This window comes from Poecilia formosa, unplaced genomic scaffold (assembly GCF_000485575.1).
Source record: "Poecilia formosa unplaced genomic scaffold, Poecilia_formosa-5.1.2 Scaffold273, whole genome shotgun sequence".
NCBI classification, from domain to species: domain Eukaryota; kingdom Metazoa; phylum Chordata; class Actinopteri; order Cyprinodontiformes; family Poeciliidae; genus Poecilia; species Poecilia formosa.
Genome location: NW_006800212.1, coordinates 445,269 through 467,054, shown reverse-complemented (window position 1 = coordinate 467,054; position 21,786 = coordinate 445,269). Strand labels below are relative to the sequence as shown.

Sequence of the window (21,786 nt, the reverse complement as noted above, 5' to 3'; positions counted from 1 at the left end):
TTTTTTATTTTTTTTACTGTAAATTTAAAATTTGCATTGAAATATAATGACCAAAATAAGCCACTCTTACCATGGTCTCCAGACCCTGACCCAGAGCCAGATCCATCATCTTCACCATCTTCATCGTCTATGGGGACGTCACCTGATCCCGGTTCCTCTATGTAAAGGTCATCTGCTTGGGAAGTAGTTGACTGGGATAGGACAAGGAGCTGGAAGACAGAGGAAAAACCGTACTGTAATTTAAGGGGGGAGACATACAAAGAAAGACAAAAAAGGAAACGAGAGACACTGATGCACATAAATTCACACTTTCAGAAATCCACCCACTAATTGAAACCATGTGAAAACCTCTGCAGATCTAGAGTAAGACAATACCCCTCGTAACCAGTGATGTATGCAGGCCAAATATGCTGAAAGTGTGCACTGCTGTCTGTGAGAGAAACCACGGTGTGAGCTGCAGCCATACCATTGTATGAGTAGTTGGCCTAAGCTGGATTTATGCTCATTTCATGTGTCATGAATGTAATTTGTGATACTCCCCAGAGCCAGACAGCTGAGAACAAAGTGTTTTCGAGAGGAGTGGGAGTGAGAGAGAAAGAGATAGAGCAGCTTCAAAGACAACAGACAAAACAGACAAAGTGCATACACACGTTAAAAAGGTTACTGCCGTTGCTCTGGATACCCTCCTAGCAACCCGGCGCTACACAAATGTGACGTGCTGAAAACCATTGAGAAACTGCACGCAAAGCCCAGTCAGCGAGGAGCTGAGGCAACGAACACACCAGGCAGGCAAAATGGAAAACAAGAGAAGCCTGATAACGACCGAAATGTAAAAAAAAAAAAAAAAGTGAAGGAGAGAGGGGAATCACACAGTTGGTGTTAAGACAGAAAGACACACACAGACATGGATGAATATGGTCCTTTGAGACTTCAGCTATGTCTGGTATGTATACTATGCTTCCACTAACACAGGTGCTGAGAGACTTAGAGAGGAGAAAGCCTGAAGAAAGGAAAGGGAGGGAGCGGAAGAAGAGAGACAGAACAAGTTATTTGTCTGACAAAACAGGTGCCGAGGATAACAAAAGGTGTGAGATAAGGTGACCGATTCAGTTTTACTACGACTACTGTTTACGACTCAAAGTTAGCATTACAAAGAGATCATCAGCATCAGCTTTAGGGAGAAAAATCGAACACACGGTTGAATAAACTCACTACAACGGTACATTTCTATCATATGCTCTTGCTTAAGGTGTTCAATGGACCAAGTTTACAAAACAATGAACTGTTTCTGCCCCTATTAGCTGTGGCTCAGATCTCTTACAGACAAATGACCCAGCTGAGGTAAAGCTGAAGCAGACCAAATGTGCTCACACTGTGGCAGCAGAGAAAATTTCCACCCATTTCTGAAGGCAGCAGAAGAAGCTAATGCACAACATGGCTAAACAACAGAAGAGGCTTCTGTTTTTAGCCAACAATTACAAATCCAGATGATGAAAACTTATGAGCAAACACAAAGGACTGAACTTTTATCCTATTCCAACAGATACTGCCAACAATTAGACCAAATGGCTTTAAATTTAGAGTCTGCGCTGATGAAGAAAGATAGTTGTTTTGGATTCACCTCCAAGCTCCAATTGAGGCCAGACGTCAGTTGTTTAAACTGATGTCTGCTGCACAGCGAAAAGAGCAGGTCACGCCCACCTCTACAACGGCCTCCGCACGGCCCTTGGGATTTTTCCACATTTACTCACGGGACAACTTCAAAGTGTCTCGTTGAGATCTGAAGTAATAGATAAACAAGACGTGGCGCAGAAATGTGAAATGAAAGAAAGACAACTTGCTTTTAATTTTTTATTTTTTTTCCCAAACAAAAATCTGAAAAGCTTGCATTTGTACTCCGCCCCACTCAGTCACTACTTTATTGAACCAATTACAGCTGCAAATCTTTTAACATGCGTCTCCACAACAAAACACGGTTGTTCCCCCTTTTTTTCCCTGATGTAAATTCATTCAGGCTCACACTTATGGGATATAGAGGTCATAACAGCAAGTTTCCAAATCTTGCCACAGCCTCCCAAAGGCATTCGAGTCTAGAAGTTACTGGGCCATACCAACACATTAATTGGTTTAAATCAAAACCATTTAATCAGAAATCTAGCTGTAGGGACACTCTTCTGCTTGAGGATGGATCCCCACTCCTTTTTCAGCATTGCAACACAACTTCTTTTCTAGGATTTTTTTTTTTTTCCTGAAAAGCATGCCCACACCATGATGCTGCCATCACTGTGCGTCACATTGAAGTTTTGTGACAAAAAAGTTGATTAAGTTCTTAGATTATTAAGAATGTGTCTGCATACATTCTTTATAGCAGTGAGTTGGCTGCATCAATGAAAAGGCCTTCTAAAAGCGCAATAAGTTTGGATTTAATCTGGGCTTTAGTGAATTAGCAGCTAAAGTTGGGAACGTCATGACTCAACATCAAAAAGGACGATAATCGTAGGTTAGTTGCAACTGATATAGAAAAATAAGATAAAACTTATGAAAAGTTAATTTTCATACAATCATAACATCCCTCCTTGCTTAATGCTTTTTCCTATTAATTGAACAAAAAAACAAAAAAATCGTTGAAACACAAAAGCCAAAATGTAACAAACGAGCTCAACACTCTGAGCTTTCCTCGCTAGAGATAGGTTGCGTGTCAGAGTTTACTGGTAGATGTGACACAAAGGTCAAACATCTGGAAAACACACATATGCAGCATACGTAGCGTATACACTGGTGTGGTTTCCTAAAGCTTTATCAAGCCGAAGACAGTTTACTGGAAACAGCTGGAGCGGGGCAGTGCAGCTATTTAAACATTCAGTGGGGGTGAGTGTGTTAGAAGAGTGCGTTATAAAATTTAGCAACCCCCTCCCATCGTGTGTTTCTGGGGATGATATGTAAATATTTCTCCTGGGAGATGGGAGCCAGTGAGTAGAGACAAGCGAGAGATTGTGTAACAGGCCAAAGCACACAGAAGAGCCTGTCATCGCCATCGAGATACCTGCTTTACACAATGCTGTGTAAAGAGGGCGCATGTTTGATCAAGGCAACACAGAACAGAACGTTTGACCACCTCAACATGAAGCCTGCGTCTTTTTAACAGCTTCAAAGGTGTCAGAAATAAACAAATCTGAGCTTTTCTGTTGTAGCTCAGCAGGCCTTCGTGATCTTTAAACTTTAGAGTGGAGTTTCCAGACATCTAACTGTGACTTTATCTGTCGCGAAGGGGTTCAGCATGGAGATAACGACAGAGTAACACTGTAATGCAAAGGTCCTTGTCCACGCATTGGGAAAATCATTAGAATGTTTTTGCTACGGGAAGAAAGGAGGAAGAGGGATCCTCAAAAAAAAAACAACTAAAACAGCTTAACTTAAATAGTCTGACCCAATAAACTTCGGTTTACTGGGTCGGACCTGGAGTGGTCGTCTTATCTCTGTTCAACAATGCCGTGACTCACACTGTTAAAACCTGAAACTGCACCGACGCAGCACATCGCCACAAGCGATACCAGCCTACTTTTATTTACATTTCATTATGTCTGATTTTACTGCGCAGTGGAAGAGTAATTTCACAGCCACATGTGCGTTTTGGGAGCAGGCTTTTTAAAGCGCCATAAAAAGACTCATTAAAACCAGTGTGACAATGTGTCACTGTCTTTCTCCTTCCTTGTGTGGTTCGGCGGAAAACTGCGTGTGCTCCACGCAGTAACGTGCCTGCCTGGACAAGCCCAAAGGGACTCGCTGTGAGTCATCCATCCAGAAAATGACACAACTACCGGCCCACATGCTGGCATGGACCAAACGCCCGCTTCGACGTTCTGCTTTCAGAGGAGAGCAGCGTTACCGGCTGACGAAGCACTCGCTCTTTAGCCAACTCAACCACACAAGGAGAAGCATAGTTTGGAGATATATATATATTATATATGTGATGCAACTCATCACACCCAGCAATTTAGGCCTGGAGCCTGTATTAGAGACATGAAGTAAGGAGGAATCTGAGCAGAATGGTGAAATAAGTATCGGCCACCATTCTGGGAAGATAATGTTTCTGTTGCCTCTGAGCAAAAAAAAAAAAAAAGAAAAAAAAAGAAATACAATTAGAGATACTTTTTTGGGTGCGGGGAGAATACAAGGTTTTCATTTTCTTTTTGGTCTGGTTTTCAATGGGTTTTGGTTTCCCGAGAACTGTAACAAATGATAGAGAAAAGAAATCCTTTACTGGAGGTAGGAAGTTAATCCCCATTTCGATGCATATGACTCCCAACACCCACTTGATTCCAATGAAGCTAAAATGTGTCAATGGTCAACGTTCACCTGGCTCCAGGTGATTTGGTTTTTCACCTGGAACCAGAAATAAACATATAAAAACAGGTGTTTTTTTATTATTATTATTATTTTTGGTTTTAAAATACATAATAATATAGATACTTTTTCATTTTTGGTTTGATTCTCTTTTGCATTCTTCTACAAAGAATCACTGATAAAGAAAAAATGAAAGCTTGTTCATTTTCTCACCCAAATTTTCCAAGCAAAATATATGCTTAAACTAGTCCCTCCATGATGTTGCATGTTTTCTTTTTTTTTTCTTCTTATGATTCTTGCAATCTAAAATGATAGATTTTGTGGCACCTTTTTCAAAGGTTTGTGGTCAAATTTCTTAAGGCTTTATTTATGCCATATTTATGTCTTACAAAAAGCTGACATGACTTTTCCCTTCTCTCTTTCTCATCAAGTTAAATAAATCCGTGTAGAGGTGCATTCATTTTGTAGTAATTTTCACTTCATTTTAGATATGTTTTTTTTGTGATCTTTATTTACAATATTTGTTCTGTAATGAAACAAAGAAGCAGGACAGCACCTTTTTGATGTACAGAAGAAATAGTGCTTCCTATAATCACTATGTTCTCAGATTCATGTGCCTTTCTGGGCCTATGATGGAAAAAAAATATATACTTCTCTTTGCCAATGGATTTGTTTTTACGATGTAAAGCTATACTCGCACTGCAAACTTCACCACAGAAAAAAAGAAATAGCCCTTTACAACAATTTATTTGGACTGTGTTACGTTCATTTTGAAATAGAACTTTTGTTATGTCGTTTTTATTACTGGTTTCCAATAAAAATATCCAAAAATCAAAACACACAGAAACAAAAATCAAAGTACATGCAGTTGGCTTGCGTGGTTATAGAGTGAGAATAGTGGGGAGCCTCAGTCATTTTTTTCTTAATTCAATAGACCACCTTGATTTTTCTGTATTTGAGATACAGTTCAACATTACGGGGGTCAAGGCTGATTCCCAGTGATTGATTGTTGCATCTATATTTGCATTTAAAATGAATTTAAACAGAACTTCAATAACTGGATGGGAGAACAAACTCAACAATCGGGGTTGAGACTACCAGAGGTTTCACAAATCAACAAGCCTGGGGTCTTACAATCCTCCTCAAAAATGAGGCTCTGTTAAAAATAAAAGAAAACTACAATGTGTATTCATGTTTATGAATGCATATATAGTTTTTTTTTCCCCCAAGGCTACTTTGTGACTTGGTAAACTCAAGAAGTTTGGCAGCCACTGATCTACAGAATGGGAACAAACAAAACAAAAATCCAAACAGTATATCCACAACTCTAAGTCTTGCTCCCCACCCCTCATTTACCAGAATGGTCTCAAGTTTCAGCTCCCTTTCTTTCACAACATACAGTCCATAAATCTTAAATAATCGTTTTCTGGAGTCTGTGGCTCTCACTCTGGATTTTTTTTTTTTTTTTAAGTCAGGTCTTGTAAACAGGTTATTATTTTTAACACCTAACACAACAAATAGCTGCGATTTATCCTGTTATCTCCAAGAAAATTTCAGACTATGGACCTGGCACAGATGTAAAAGAATCCTGGCCAAATATTGATATTTCTCTTCAGATTTCAACTTTTTTTTTCTTTTCTTTTTTTTTTTAATCTAATCTGTGTATTAAAATCGAAGCCCAGGTTAAATGGGAGTTCAGATCTCAAGCTTTTGGTTTAAATGTCAAAGCTTTTGAGCCGGAGGCTAGCCAGACTTGTGAACTTGACACCAGCTGGTGGAAAGCTTTAACTTGGCTACAATCCACAACATGATTATCAGCCAACATCTGTGTTAGTAACTGCAATTTTCACATTACAGCTTGATAATGTCATCCGTGTTTACGTTTAACTTAATTATTTGTGGCACACTTTTGATTTAAAAAAAAAATCTAAACATGAGATTGTATAAAATAAACAAAGACAATGGCAAAACAACTTCGAACAACATGAAAATACACTTTTGAGAAGATCTGGAAAATGTTGATAATTCTTCAGGAGGAACGTTAAACGAAAAACAACAAACCATCTGAACAAAAACAAACATTATGGGAGTTTTCCAAACGCATTTTTAACGGCTGGAAAGTAGCTAAACTGGTCGTGAAATGAGAACAAAAAATTAAGTTTGTCATTAACTATGTGAGCGAACCCACTGTGAAAGCAGAACCCAAAATAAAAGCTCGTTACCTTGTCGCTGATAAACCCAGTCGCCAGCGCGACGAGGAAGAAAAGCCACAGATTCTTCATCTTGACGACCAAACAACGGAAAAAAAAAATTGTACAAGGAAAAATATTTTACAATTGAAACCACAAACCGAAAAAAAATATAAATAGTTAAGATAACTGATAAGAAAACAGAACTGTTCAAAATTTTCGTGACGGTTTGATGGAAACGTAGTTTGCTTAAATCTCAGATCCGTCGGGAACAACTCCCAAGCTCGGTGTGAAAGCAAAGTTCCACTGTGGAGATGTTTAGACTGGCTACGCAGCGTGGCTGCGCAATGACGTCAGCGCGGCGTGACGTTCATTCATGAAGGTGATGGGTTGGTTGGGGGGGAAGCTAAAGGGGAGTTTGTTATTCTGAGACTGGTTGTCGTGACAACGCATTTAATTTTGTGGTATTTTAAAATACGTCTTTTCTACGTCGCCTCAGTTGTATTGTCTTTATTTTCATAAGTGAAGTAATACGAGCTTTTTTGCAATCGTTTAAGTGAAGTTACCTGCTTATGGGTCTCGATCGTTTCAATAAAGTATGAAACAACCCAACTGTTTGAGTAAAAATATCTATAAAGACATGTTTGATAATAATAATAATAATAATAATAATAAATAAAATAAATCTCTCTGCGCCTCTTACAGCAAAAACAGAAAATTCACAAAACAATCATAAGTCAGGCTGGTTTGTGACATTGTGTTGCATCTCAGATAGATGGAGCAAGGCGGTACAGTCTCTGCACCCAGCTTGTGCCCTCTAGTGAAGAATGATAGTTAAAACAGAGAAATATAGAAGTTAAGAAATGAAAAATGCGGAAAAAAAGAGCCCTTTTGGCTTTATGGCAGATTCCCGAACTGATAGGTGTTAATAATGTCATTTCTCGTCTGTGTTGATTTTTGAGCTATTTCAGCCTACTTCATGGTTTGATTTAAGTAATTTTTTCCAATTCTAAAGGTCTGTTAGTAATCCAAGTGAAACATTGTAATCTCAGTTAATTGTTTAACAAGGGAACAATTACATGATAATAGGAAGGTTGAATAGATCTTTTCTCTAAATAAATCATTTGAAAACTCAGGTTATCTTTGGTATTGATATGTTTAATATAAAACTTTATATTTTTAACCAAAAAGCTAAACCAAAAGGGCAAACAATTCCCCCAATCACTGTAAACCAAGTGAAACAAACCATTAAGACATTAGCTGCTGATGCATTAAGTTACTGATAGGATTTAGTTTGTCAAAATCAAGAATTTAACATCAAAAATACTTGAACTGAAAACCCAAATACCTAGTACAGCTAAACTTTTTTATTCAGACCTTCTTAATGGTGTAAATAATCATGTAAGTATATTTATGACTTAGTTACCTAAAGTCCCTTTGTTTGGTGTTAAGTAATAAATAAATCTCACTAAATGCTGTTGACAAAACCTACAAAAATCAGTGCCAATTATTATTTCATAGGTTTGAAAAGCAAAAACAGTGAGGCAGTAATACTTTTTGCAGAGGGGCTTGCAATCAAACCAACTTTTGAATAGTATGTTTTACTGTTTTAATAGATTAGATCTTTGGAAAAAATCCTACTAACTGTAGTTTAAGAACTTTCATCCTGAAGGATTCAAATACCTGCAACTTTCATGCTCAGTCGCCGAATTACCTTGTTCAGTAAGAGGTCATTTTCCTCCCCAATAATTTCAATTTGTGCTTCACGTTTCAGGTTTAAAGTGATAAAACCTCTTAATTCAAAGGGATTTGCATGTTTTCACTGATGTTTCACCATTAAAATTCTGAATAGGATTAGTGATAGAACAAAGTCAATAGCAGCATGAAGTCTTAAAGCATTTCATGCAAGTACTGCGATCATTTTTTTCAACACAGGACAAACTAGTTAGACCGCTCGGCCATTATTTTAAACGGAAATGACACGGACCAGTTGTTATGCATCAGTTAATTTTAATGACACATGTTGGCAACCACAGAACATACCAGATTATCAACTCGCATCACTCTTTCCAAAGCAGTGCATGCCACACTGTAAGAACTCTGGTTTAAATTCATAGCCATTCTTTATGCAAAGTTGGAGGCTGACTTTTAACTTTAAACACATATTAAAATTTCACATTAGAATAAATATACATCTACTCTTGAAAAAGCCACTTTTTAAAGTACCGCTCCTTTAATGGTTTGGATGGTCATCTGTCTCAGGTCAGGATCTGCCACTCACCTTCCAAGGCTTTAACACCAGAAACAACAAAGCGATTTTCCGTAACTTTACTCTGAATAAAAACAGGTTGTGAACATATTCATTTGGAGGTCTGGAATAGCCAAATGATACAACAAAAACACAGAATAGTGTGGACACAGCCTCGACCGCTACTAGTACCACAAAAAAGGGGCACACAAAGGTGAGACTCATGGTGTCTTATAGGCATGGTGATAGGATCGTCTTCACAGCTGCAGGCTCTGGTCTGTTTTTTTTCCTAGGTTGAAACCAGGACCTCATCTGACTCCAGGCTTAGTATCTTGCGGTTTTACATTTCTTTTCCAAATGGAAGGAAACTGTGTCACAAACAAAACACAAATTAGCCATTACAACACAGTAACTTATAAGAGTTCAGACAGGGATTCACATACAGTATGTACAAATACACGCAACAGTACACTTTGAAATGTTTAAACCATGATCTTCAATGTATTTTCCTGGGTTTTTATTTGCTATACTAACGCAAAATTGTTTTTAAAATAAAGAAAATCTGATATAGCTAAATAAAATCCAGTGCGGCTAACTGCCATCAGAAGTCATGTAGTTAGTTAATAGAGCCCACATGTGAATAATTGACTTGAAGTTGGATGGAGATAGAGGGCTGGAGGGAAATACAAATGAATACTACTCTTTTTAGACTTAAATTTGTAAAACAGAATGTAGAAAAATGACAATATTAGATGAAATATGTCATAATTATTGCTTTGTGATAGTCTACCTCATTATAATCCAATAAAATACTCTGGAGAATGTGCTTGCGGCGTGACAAAATGCTTAAACGTACAACAATGCAGTGTAGTGGAACTGCAGAGTTTGGATTACCATTGATGGGGGATGTAGATGCCGTCCTAGAAACGATAAGAGGCGTCTCCATATTAAGCCGCTGCCCAAAAACATGAAGCCTGTTACCAGCCAGAAAGCACGAGGGTCCTGTGATGAACAAAGATAGACAGACACTTAACAGATAAACAAACAATTTGAACCATAAGGCATGATTAACAGTAGAATGACTTACATCTTCAAAGGCCGTCGTTAAATTCATTCCAAAAGCCACCCCGATGAGCCCAAACAAGGTCAGGGAGAAGGAACCCATAGTCAGCTGCAGATTCAGACGCATCATCACATTACGATGGCTGCAGCAGGAAATACATAGTTACATGCATAGTTATGTTACGTGAACTGTAAATATTTTCACAATTTTTCTGGAGAATCAAAGAAAGAATGGCAAAGTGGACAGAACAGCAGTTTCCAACAAGACCCTGACTGCTTACTGTGCCGACATGTCTCTTTCTCCGGACATGGTTGTACATATAACGTTTTCAAATAATGTCCAATCAGGGCATGTACCTGTCCAGGTTGATAAAGATGACACTCTCTGAGTCGTCTATCAGTCCCTTGAGCTCTCTGGTCTTGTTGGCGAGATCCTCGGCCTGTATGCAGTGAAGAGATTATGATCTGAACGCACGGTCATGGCCAAAACTGAAAACATCCTCTGTTTAATTAGGTTTCCTGTTTCAGAACAAACCAGAAATCATCTGGTCCGCCCTGAAAATTAAAGATAAGTGGATAAAATCCTAGATGAAAGCAGTAACCGAGATACATTGTGTCATTAACATGGAGTCGAGGTCTGAGCTTCGTTTTCCACAGAGCAACATCATCATTCTTTTTGTCTTCCGGGATTCATTTGTTGATTAGGATCTTTCGTCTTAGTTTCTCTTTGTCTAATCGTCTCACTCAAGAACATTTTACTGAACAGAACGAGATATTGACAGGTTCAGCCCAAACCATCATCCCTCCACTGCAGTTCTCAAAAACTATTAAAAAGTTGTTTTTGCCGACAGGCTGTGTTTAGTTTAAATCGAATACAGTTCTGTGAATTACAGACGCATCTTAAATTTGGAGTTGTCTGTTTAAGTGACATTCTTCTAATCATCACCTGAATCAGAGAAAGCATTCAAAAGCAAAATCGCAGCTTCTGGAAGAAACCTTAAAAAGAGACATATTTGAGTGATTACAGTACTGATTAATTGACAAGTGATAAGATCCCAACTGCTTGGAAATGTCATTTTAATCCTGTCCAGACTGCTGGGATACGTTAATGAACACCTAAATGCTTCAGATGAGGGGAGTTGGACTCATTCTTGAGGGCTTACAACTCAATACATGAATCTGAGTAGTCAGAAGGAGCTGTTTTTTTTTTCACAACAAGTTAATTAGTCTCAGGTTGTGAGTTGTAGTTACTCATAAAATATACCCTCATCACTGAGAAAAGTCATCCACATAATTGAGAACTACTAAACAAAAAAAGCTTTTTGAGCAGCTTGGAAGACAAATCCAATTTGTCAGCAAAATGTGCATTTCATTTGTCATTATTTGGCAACGCGAAAAGTGCTGCATGCTTTCTCACTACAGCTGACCCTCCCACAAGTGCAGCTGGTGCACACTCATCTTGAACTCATTGAATATGTAGTGCGACTGATGATCTATGAATCATCCACTACAGATATTGATTATTGGATGTAGCCTGCAGGTACTGAGTTGTGACATTTTATACACTTCATTCATGGCACCTGGCATCAGTTTAATTTTTGAAGCTGAGCCTCTTCATATGTGTCTCTATGGTGACACATCCAGCTCAGCTTTATTTAGCACTTTTCAGAAGAAATTATTTTTCCTTTTTTTAAATATAAATGTATCAAAAACAAGTTATACATGTAGAAGTCTATGAATTGTTAATTGTTTTTATTAATAAGCGATTTCCCCTCTGTGTTTTGCCTTTTGTTTAAAAGTAAATAAATCAAAATTTTAGTCCAAAAGACATTTGTTTTAACATTTATTATTACTGTTAAAAAGTCAAGTCAAGCCAGAGTTTATTTATGTAGCGCATTTACAACAGCCTCAGGTTACCAAAGTGCTTCCCAATAAACACAACATCACAGGTGGATAAATGATAAAATAGAAATAACATTAAATCTTTAAAAAAGCACACCTACCTGCATGTAGTAATTCTCAAGTAAAAGCTCCATCTCCTCACAGTGGTCGATACCCAAATTGCTCTCCTCACTAAAAGGCAGAAACAAACATACATATGTTTATCATTTAAGCGTAAAAAACATTTAAGGTGCGGCAAAATGAACCTCAGAGAGAAAGAAAATAATGCAATAACATATATTGTTATTGCATTAAAATGTACTTTTATTTTTCCAGTATCTATTATAAAATATTCACCGCTAGCAAAAATAAAAAAATTGTGGCGTCTGTATGTATTTGACCTTCTTTACGTTGACAGTTGCCTTCAGTCACATAATTGGTGAACATGGTCAAGCTCAGTTTAACATGGCAAAACTATAAACAGCGCTCAGGGTATCAGCAGGTTTCGACAAGTCAGATTTAAGACTTTTAAAGATCTTTTTTAAAGCTAGCGTGAATAAAATTCAAGACTGAAAAAACAATACGTGTAGGGGATAATTGGGGGATCCTGCTGGCTTGTATGGGCAAGCAACATACATACATGAGGGAGTGGCAAAAACAAACATCACCCAGTCAACTGGTGATATTTGCACTTACACACGATAGATGTAAGCTAGTAGCTGGTTACCATCCGCCTTGAGTCACAGAATGCAAAAATACAAAACAAAAGGTATTCTTTTCCTATGCCTTTTGTCAGTCTATCAAAAATAAAATAACATCCAATTAAATAGACTTGATTCCTGATGTGTGAAAAGAGTGAAAAGCCAACTTTGACTGTTTGCGATTGATCGAAGTGTTGTTGTTTTTTTTGTTGTTGTTTGCACAGAAACTACTTAACCACTGTCCTTTTAGAGCTCTCAGAAATTGATTTCAGCATTTAGAAACACAAATGAGATTACACGGGAACATACAAAATCCTTGGATCCGTCCATTTGGTGAGACACAATTGCTCAATCATCGCATCCTCGTCCAGGATTTTCAGCAAGGACTCCTTGAAAACTTTAATGTCTGTTTCCAACTCCGACAAGCTGCCAGAGAGAAGATAAGTCAAGTTAAAACATGAAATGTCTCAAGGTTTTGGGTCCAACTCTGCCGTCTGATTGGGCTCTTTACCTCTTGCTATTCTGCAGCAGAATATGCAGCTTACTTCTATCTGCAGAAACGATTTTAGGATCCACGAGCGACTCCAGGGTGTCCAGTATGCTCGGTTCGACATCGTTCAACCAAGTTTGCAACTTGTTTACCTGTTGACACAGATCTATGAGGACGCACGCACAAACACACGGTTCCTGTTATTTCAAATGAGAGCGTAAAGCGTGTGGAACCTTGTGCTGCAGGATGGCCTCCAGTGCTCTAAACTCAAAAGGCAGAGAGTGCGTCTGCGATGCTAGCTGAGGGGCGAGCTCCAGGACCAGCCAGCGTTCCAGACTCAAACCACGATAGTCCAGGACCAAAAGCGACTCTTGGGTCAGGATAACTTTCAAAGACTGAAAAGATAATATTTTGAATGAATTAAAACTTGCAATGTTAGTACATAAGATGCAGACACTTTTGTTTTGTTTTTTAAAAGGGGTTTTATCTGCATGTTGTGGATGTGTTGTAGTCTGGCCATATGTGTATTTTAAAGTCTGTCCTTTCAAGAGTTGACTCTGATCTGTAAATATTTGCAGCGAGCAGCCAGATCGATAAAATCTTACTGATCCTCTACAGGTCGGTGTTTAGGGCTGGGGATGTTTGCGAGCAGCATATTGGTGTATCTCGCTCTGCAGAAGTAGATCTGACAATTCTGATAAAGCACAGAGGGCTGTCAACACATCAAGCGAAGAACAAGGCGTTGTATCACAACTTTTGTTTCTTTTATCTATGTTAGGCTTGCAGTTGAAAGGTTATTATCCAATAATTTCCCTTGGCTGCAGGATGGTTGTGAAACTGCTGTTCCTTTGGCTGTTGTTCTGTCTGAGCTGGGCCCAGGAACAAAGGTGTCTGCAGTCCGCCTCGAGCTGCGATGAGTGCATCCAGGCCGGCTCTGGCTGTGCTTGGTGCAACTCCCCTCAAGCTCACATTCGTTGTGCGACAACAGAAAAGCTGCAGAGCACTGGCTGTCATGGGAGACACATTTATAACCCTTCTGGCAGCATCCAGGTGGTAAAAAATGATAGTGGGTAAGCATCCTAACTTATACAATAACAATAAGCAACTCTAATTGGGTTAAATGTTTATGGGTGCCCATGTAGTAGCAACAATGACTTCCTTTTGTAACTTTCCACTTGCACATTATAATAGTTTTCATGTTATTTACCTTTTAGAGTTCTTTAACTTTAATGTATTTTATTTAGATGTTGTGTGACGAATCAACATAAAGTGTAGCTACAGAAGATGGAAAGTGCAAATAAAAATCTAAAAGGTGTGGTGTGAATTTGCATTTGTCCCACTTTTTGCTGGCTGCTCTTAGTGTTTGTCGCTACCAGTTTTTTCACATCTTGACATTGAAGTGATTCCATATTTTTCTATGCAAAAGAGCTCAAGCTCAGTCAGACTGAATGCTTGCCGCAAATTCTCTGTGGTATTTAGTTCTGAACTGCGACTGGGCCATCCTACCGTACCACTATGGTTTGATCTGAACATTCCCACTGGAGCTCTCTGTCTTTTTGCAGATTCAAACATGATTATTTTTCGTGCAAGATTGTCTTCCACTTAGTTCCGTTCATCCTCTAGTCAACTGATCAACTTGTCTTTCCCTGCTGAAAATAAGACACTGCCACCACCATGTGCCACCAGGGTCATATTACATTCAGAGTGATGTACACTTTCCCAGAACACAGATGTGCATGTGGGTCAAAGGTTTAGCTTTGGTCTCATCTGACTATTGGACTATTGGAGGCCTTCACAGAAGTACATATCCTGAGATTACACACGCGTGAACTCTTGGACTTCTGGAAGGCAATTGGTTATACTATATTTATTTAAGAGTATCAGACTATATGACAGTGAATACAAAAGCAAACCACATTTTTCAGGTTTTATTTTGAACAACATTTTGAAAGCATCATTTTTCATCAAGGAATGACAGTATGACTTCTTCCAGAAGGGTCTGCAGGACTGACCCAGCAGATGCTGAACCTTTGCTCCTGCAGCCCCAGGAGGTCTCCCTCCACCTGAGGCCAGGAGTTAGGGAGTCCTTTCCTCTCACCATCTCCAAAGCAACAGACCACCCTACACCAGAGCCGATTATGGACCTCAGCAACGTGCCAGCTGGAGTTCAGGTCACTTTCAGCAGCATAACCAAAGGAAACCCGCAGCTCTTACAGGTCAGAAAGGTAATGCAGGATAATGTGCTGAAGACAGTTTAACTATATTCATCGCCATTTTTCAATGTAGGTGAGTGTGGAAGCTGCCCAGTGTCCCAGTACGAGTGGAGCCTCAAACCAGAACAGAACTGGACCCTGGTCCATTCTTATCACACCCAGAGGGTTTTCAGTGAGCCTCAAGCTAGAAATAACATTGCTGTGTAAGCTGTCAGAAAGCATCTCTGCTTATAACCTGGTAAAAAAAAAGTTTTGTTACTGAATTTATTCTGCTTCCCACAGGTGAGTGTAACTGCACTGGAAGCCATGAGGAAAACAGCCCTGCCTGCAGCGGCCAAGGGACTCTGGTCTGTGGCCAATGTGAGTGCTATGTGCCTTATTTTGGGAAACAATGCCAGATGAATGGCGACTCCATCTCACCACAATATGAAGATTTGTGCCGCACGGGCCCAAACGCCCCAGTCTGCAGCGGCAGCGGCATCTGTGTGGAGGGTTTCTGTGAGTGCAACAGGCGGGCAGATCCAAAAGAGACGTACAGCGGACGATACTGCGAGTGCAGCAACTTTGACTGTCCACACCATAACAACAGGTACAGAACCACAAGAAAAAAAAATCACAAAGGTCTCCTTTCATCAGTGTCAAACACATTTTCAATGCATTCCTTATAAAGATGTGCAAAAAGGAAAGAAAATATGGTGATATTTTACCATTGTATCATAATGTCAAGTCGAAAATGATAGAAAAATACTAACTTTAACTTCAGTGTATGATTATTTTTAATAAAATCCCCCTGCAATCAATACTTTGCTCAACCTTTTGCCTACAGGATGGTGCTGAGTTATCTCCTATAACATTTTCCAAGGTTGGAGCATACAGAGGGAGCCAGGGGGGTTACTATTGCTCTTTGAACAGTCTCTCTAGATCACAGGTGTCAAACTCCAGTCCTCAAGGGCCACTGTCCTGCAGTTTTTAGATGTGCCACAGGTACAAAACACTGGAATGAAATGGCTTAATTACCTCCTCCTTGTGTAGATAAGTTCTCCAGAGTCTTGTTAATGACCTAATGATTCTATGCAGGTGTGGTGCTATATCTGCAGCCTGAAGCTATTAAGCCATGCACAGTGGCTTAAACTGAGCTGCGTTTTTACATGTAAAGGTAGTAAAAAGGTTGTAGGAGTTTTTTCTCTTATCATGGCATGTCAGCTTAAGAGTTTCTACAACAGAATAATAGTAATTGCACAAGGAAGGAAAGAATGGTCGTCTTTTTCCCCTTAATTTTCTACAAACACAGAAAAGGTCTCATCAGAAAATCATTCTTTCTGTTACTGTGTGATGGTCTTCTTTGTTCTAAAGCCCAATAGAAGAAATTAAGTTGTGGTACTTTTAATTAGCTATAAAATAAACTAATTTTATTCGGTAGACATATAAAAAAACTTGAAAGCTGGTCCATTCTTTATAAGGTCATGAAGGTTTTGCAGCTCTGGTCAGATTGAGGGATAAATGGCTCTTTAATAAGCTGTTTTCTGGCCACAGACTACATTGCGTCAAGTTGAGTAGTGGATTTCTCTCCATTTCTCACCGTGAGATGATTTTAAAGTTTGTTTTGTTTTTACACATCTTTACTAGGCCTGAAACTAAATGTGTCTGCCACTGTAATTTTAGAACCGATGCCAAACAGCACTGACGTCAAAACATTTCTATTTACCAGACTCTGCGGAGGTAATGGGAGGTGTGAGTGTGGGAGGTGCATGTGTAACAGTGAGTGGATCGGCAGTGCCTGCAGCTGCTCCATGGAAACCGCTTCCTGTATGGCCAAAAACCAAATGCTGTGCAACGGCAGAGGGGTGTGTGAATGCGGAAAGTGTCATTGTATACCTCCGTATGTCGGTGCGACCTGCGAGGACTGCCCTGATTGCGTGGGTTTGTCAGGATCATGCTGCGTGTATGGAGTGCCGAGCGTTTCGAACCGGAGCAAAAAAGGACACGTGAGAACAGATATTTATCTTAAACCACCTCAATGGTATGAAATGTTTTGTGTGCACCTCTGTATGGAAGAGTAGAACCAGCTTCTTACTGAGATGTTAGTTTGGATCATATTTAAATAACTTGAATCTGTTTTTTTCCCCCAGCTGCGACAGACAGTGTGCCCACCTCAATGTTGAAATTGTTGAGACAAAAGATGAGCTTCAGGGAAGACTCTGTAAAATGAGGACCGCTGAGGACCTTTGCTACTTCTTCTTCTCAATCCTGCCCTCTAGTGGACAGTTTGCTGTTGCTCGAGCTAAGGAGTGTTGATCAACCATCGCTCTTGATGTTTATCTGTCACACTGTGCCTGTTTGGACAGCCCAACACTAATAAGTCTATTTACAGTATCTCTAATTTATTTTTCTGTTTTCTGATGAACGTGATTAGAAAGAGAATGTCAAGAAATAAGGAAGAGAACGTACGCCCATCCGTATGATGATGCAGTTGTTTCTGGTGCTGAGGCTGGTGCTGTGTTGGAAGCGAAGGTCTCTGGCCTGAAGCTGAAGCTCCTGGCAAAGTTCTGTCTTCTTCTTTTCTGGGAAATAAAAAGGCATCACAGGAGAAATGTCTGTTATCAACATTTTATGCCTTTTAGCAACATTTTTATGCTTCGTAAACTGGTTCACATGTTGGGATTTTACATGGAGATAAACACAAAGTAGAGCAAATGAGGAAAAAAGAAGGGTTTGTGTGGTTCCATTTAATATCAAGTAATAAGTGTACAAATGCAAATATACTCAAATAAACTAAAATCTAGTTTCTTATAAAACATTGTAAGAAACTGGTTATTTTATAAAGAAGCTTTCTGCCACAGGACATCCTGACAGGAGAATATGGAGCAGATCTACCCACATAAGACCAATATTTGAGATTTTGGACAGCACTGAAAATGAAATACATCATCGTCATTATTGTGAAACACAATGATGGCAGCATTATGCTGTCCCAGCTGACTGAAATGTACAGCCAAAGCTACAATAGAAATGTTAACAACCAAAGAGTATTCATGTCTTTGAATGAAAATGTAGAACCTGCAGCTCCCAGGAGTTCTCCAAATAATCTGACTGACCTTTAGCTCTTTTGTAAAGGAGAATGTCCAAAAACACTGTAATGACAGGTGGCTCTATATGGTGTTGACTAATTTTCCTTCCAACTTCCAACTACACACTATTTTGTGTTGATCTATCACACAAAACCCCAATAAATAAAACATGTAGAAGTTTGCGGTAATGAAACACACACAAAAAGTTCAGAGGTATGTATGATTTGTGTTTCTGGCTTAAGAAGTTTATACAGCTGGTATATTTAAATGACATATGAATGATACAAATCTACGAACCAATCATCAGTCTTGGTTGCTGAGATTTTCTTACACTTACCAAACGATGTCACATTTCCCTCCAGATCAAACTTCATCTGTTAAATAAATGGGACATAAAACTCTTTAATGACATTCAGCAGCCTGGATGTAAACAGACATTTAAATCCATTTCACCACTGAACGTAAGAAACTTCAAGGTCTTCTGTAAGTCTGATATCTATGAAATCCAATAGTCTGAGAGTTTTGTTTTAAAGCGTCATAATATCAAGTTTACCAGTGAAAACATAAGCAACAGCAGTAATACCAGTTACACAACTCTTCGGAGTCGATTATCTCACCACATTGAAAGTCGGAGACACAGTGGACAGAGGGGCATCAGTCACGCGGCTGCGCACAGCGGACACTGGTAAAAGAAAAGCAAAACACAACTACACTTTAAAGACAACACTTTTTTCATTCTTTGGCTATAAATATGCAACAATGTCCTGATGCCTTTTCAATCACGGCAGTAACAAAATATGACCTTTTTGACAAACAGAATCTAAATAGCATCACATTTTGTCACATCAGTCCGTACCTTCAAAACAAAGAAGAATTCAATCTTTTTCTTGACTGACTAAAATGTTGAAATACTGGCGACATACTGGGTGCTGTTCATTTTATAAAGGACTTTTCTGTCTCAGGACATCCTGGACCCACCATGAATCAGTTCATACTCACTTTGATAACTTTAAAATGTTTTTATAGTCAACTTAAAGTCTGCTGTATACAAATGTGGTTATGCCTCTCCAATAAATGACTATTAAACTAGTAACCAACAGGATGTCTCTCAGAGTGGCTTAGGTCTGCATAATAAGTACCTGCAGGTAAACATGAGAATCAGACTTATAATAAATGTAAAAATAGGTTAAAATACAATACCACATATTACTACATATACAGATTTTATGATTATCAATCTCCACAATACATCAAAGTACATAACTAACAAGACAAAATAAATTGATTATGCTATGTTAGGAACATATGGGCTTAAAATACCATACTAACAGGTGTAAAAAGGCAACAGCTGGGTAAAAAACAGGGGTAGAATCTGGTGAAGAGGTAAAGTGACCCAGAGCAAATCATTCACCGACAAACGATTGTGAAGCTTTGTCTTTTCATCATTCTTATCTGCGCCTCCTTCTTCAACTAAACAATTTGGGTTATGTAATCCAACAGCAAACGCAAAGCTAATTGCATGCATATGTGTGGAATACTTGTTGTTGTGGTTAATAACGTCACATTTTTCCAGTGGTGTTGACAATAAATAGGAAAAGTTGTCAACACCAATCTGTCACAAAGACCCAATTGTTTCCATCTCTTCAGTTGTATCCATGAAACCCCCAAACATAGCACAGTTTGGCAGACACATGGCATGCTAGCTACAACGAGGTAAATCCTGAAGAACTACAAGTTGAAAACCAGCCATATATGAGAGGATCAACTCTGAATTTATTTATGTTTTTCCTCAAATACATAACCATCAGTCTGTTGTGAGTAGTTCCATAAAGCCTGACACCTTTTCTGTTTGTCCACGTGTAGCTCACTTTTCTTTATTTTCAACTCACAAAATAAAGTTGGAAACCTGAATGGACAAAAGGTAAGAGAGCAAACGAAATTCTAAACAACATATGAAAAAAAAATTCTAAGATCTACAAAGCAAAACGTTTTTAAGCCAATACCAGCTATAAGATACCTTAGACATAACAGAGGTTATGTCTAAGGTGTTACAGTTACCTGTAACTAAAGTGATTTAAGCTAATCTGTGCAAATCTTACCAGGCCAGGCCGCTCCTCCTCGCAGCAGGATGTCCTTCGTGAGCCCAGTAGACTGACACCTCCTATGGAGACTTCTTAATAACACTGGCCTCTGATAACACGTGGAATTACAGCCAATATCCCCGTAGCTCCTGCTGAGCAAGCTCGCCTTTCTACTACCAGCTTGCCTCAGCTGGTGTGTGACTGTGGGTCCATTGAAGAGGATCAGAGTTTGACTCCCACCAAACGGTGAGCAGAAGGAGCTGAAAACTCGTTTTCTAACAGATGACATCCTGGAAGAGTTCATGCAGCCAGCAAACAGTAGCAGTCGGTGCAACTTTACCTCCATCACAGCCAAACACAGACTGAAGGAGTCTGAAAAATGTTACTGGAGAAATACACACATGGCAGCATCAGCCTCCATAAAAAAAGAGTAATGAAAATACTTGAGTCATCTCCCGAGTTGTCCAAACTCGTATGAGCCTACAGGCTCGCGGGCAGCAACAAGAGAGGAAGGTCGTAGCGATAACTTTAGATTAAACTCAGTTAATGTACTTTTCAGCAGTCTCTCTGTACCTGTTGAACTGGTTAACCTTCCTCTCAATGTTTTCACAATGTGCTCTGGACTTCCGCTTGTACCGGCTAACTCTTCGTATGTACGTTTTGTCCGTTCTGAGAAAAAACTAAACCTCCAGGAAGATAAGCTGGACACATGCCGCTAACTATCGGCTCTCCTGACTGAAAACCTGAGGCTGCTTCTCCGAGAAAACAACCCCTCCTCCAAGCTAGCAGGACCGGAGGACAGGAGCAAGAGCACCCTCCACAACATGCTCCACAATGCACCGCGGAGTGCATTGTGGTGCAAAGATCGTCTCTGCTGAAGACAATCACTCTGTAGTCACTATTACTGAGGTTTTAGCTTATTTCGTTTAAAATCAAATATTATATCTCATACTTGAAGAAATAATAATTTAATTGGTGTGAGTTAAAGACGATAATTTAGATCAGTAGGGTTCAAACTTTGTGTCACGCGGGGCAAAATGATCAATGTAATATTTTAAAAATGTAAGAAGCGCAAATACAATAAGTACACTTCTTTTAAGCTTACCTGCTCAAAAATAAAATGAACATGTAATATTTTAGTGGAACAAATGATTCAGTTTGTTTCCATTAGTCATTACAGTGAATCTACGCTACGTCATAGTGATATTTACCACTGTCAGCACTCACATAAACCACATTTTTTTAAGAGTACATACAGTTTTACTTGATTTTAACGAATTACCTACGTCTAAATAATTGTATAGTGATTCGTGTCTCAAGTAGGCTTAGGTTTAGCCTCAAAGTTGTTCACATGTGAGCTGTGTTTCAAACAAAAAGTATGTGCAGAAGAAACAAAGGTTAGCTACATCCGAGTGGGAAAAATGTCGCATGAATCAAATTGACAAATTTATTTAGTGTATTTACGAGCGTTTCTCTCAAATTCGAATTGTTAAAGGAGCGTGTGCGCAG

The 21,786-nt window shown here is 39.0% G+C and overlaps 3 protein-coding genes across 3 annotated transcripts in view; 1 reads left to right on the top strand and 2 right to left on the bottom strand.

Moving 5' to 3' along the window:
* Nucleotides 1-6,850, bottom strand: part of LOC103151183 (syndecan-2-A-like) — an 11,951-nt gene extending 5,101 nt beyond the window's left edge. Inside the window, exons 1-2 of the mRNA XM_007571095.2 lie at nt 6,567-6,850; nt 71-209 (exon numbers count right to left, since the gene is read on the bottom strand). Of these exons, the coding sequence (XP_007571157.1) occupies nt 71-209; nt 6,567-6,626 (199 nt within the window). The 5' untranslated portion in view covers nt 6,627-6,850. The remainder of the gene's footprint in view (nt 1-70; nt 210-6,566) is intronic.
* Nucleotides 6,851-8,526: 1,676 nt separating this feature from the next.
* On the bottom strand, nt 8,527-21,138 carry mrs2 (magnesium transporter MRS2). Its single transcript, XM_007571092.2, has 12 exons — nt 20,296-21,138; nt 18,814-18,878; nt 18,534-18,570; nt 17,577-17,689; nt 13,149-13,310; nt 12,937-13,067; nt 12,735-12,851; nt 11,847-11,916; nt 10,201-10,283; nt 9,869-9,986; nt 9,676-9,783; nt 8,527-9,149 (listed from the first exon to the last, which is right to left on the bottom strand). Exons 1-12 carry the CDS (start codon nt 20,621-20,623, stop codon nt 9,090-9,092), a joined length of 1,392 nt encoding a protein of 463 aa, XP_007571154.1. The 5' UTR covers nt 20,624-21,138; the 3' UTR covers nt 8,527-9,089.
* Nucleotides 13,345-17,756, top strand: LOC107838533 (integrin beta-1-like). Its single transcript, XM_016681233.1, has 7 exons — nt 13,345-13,642; nt 13,740-13,985; nt 14,909-15,131; nt 15,202-15,331; nt 15,411-15,717; nt 16,837-17,148; nt 17,258-17,756. Exons 2-7 carry the CDS (start codon nt 13,741-13,743, stop codon nt 17,421-17,423), a joined length of 1,383 nt encoding a protein of 460 aa, XP_016536719.1. The 5' UTR covers nt 13,345-13,642; nt 13,740; the 3' UTR covers nt 17,424-17,756.
* Nucleotides 21,139-21,786: the final 648 nt, after the last annotated feature.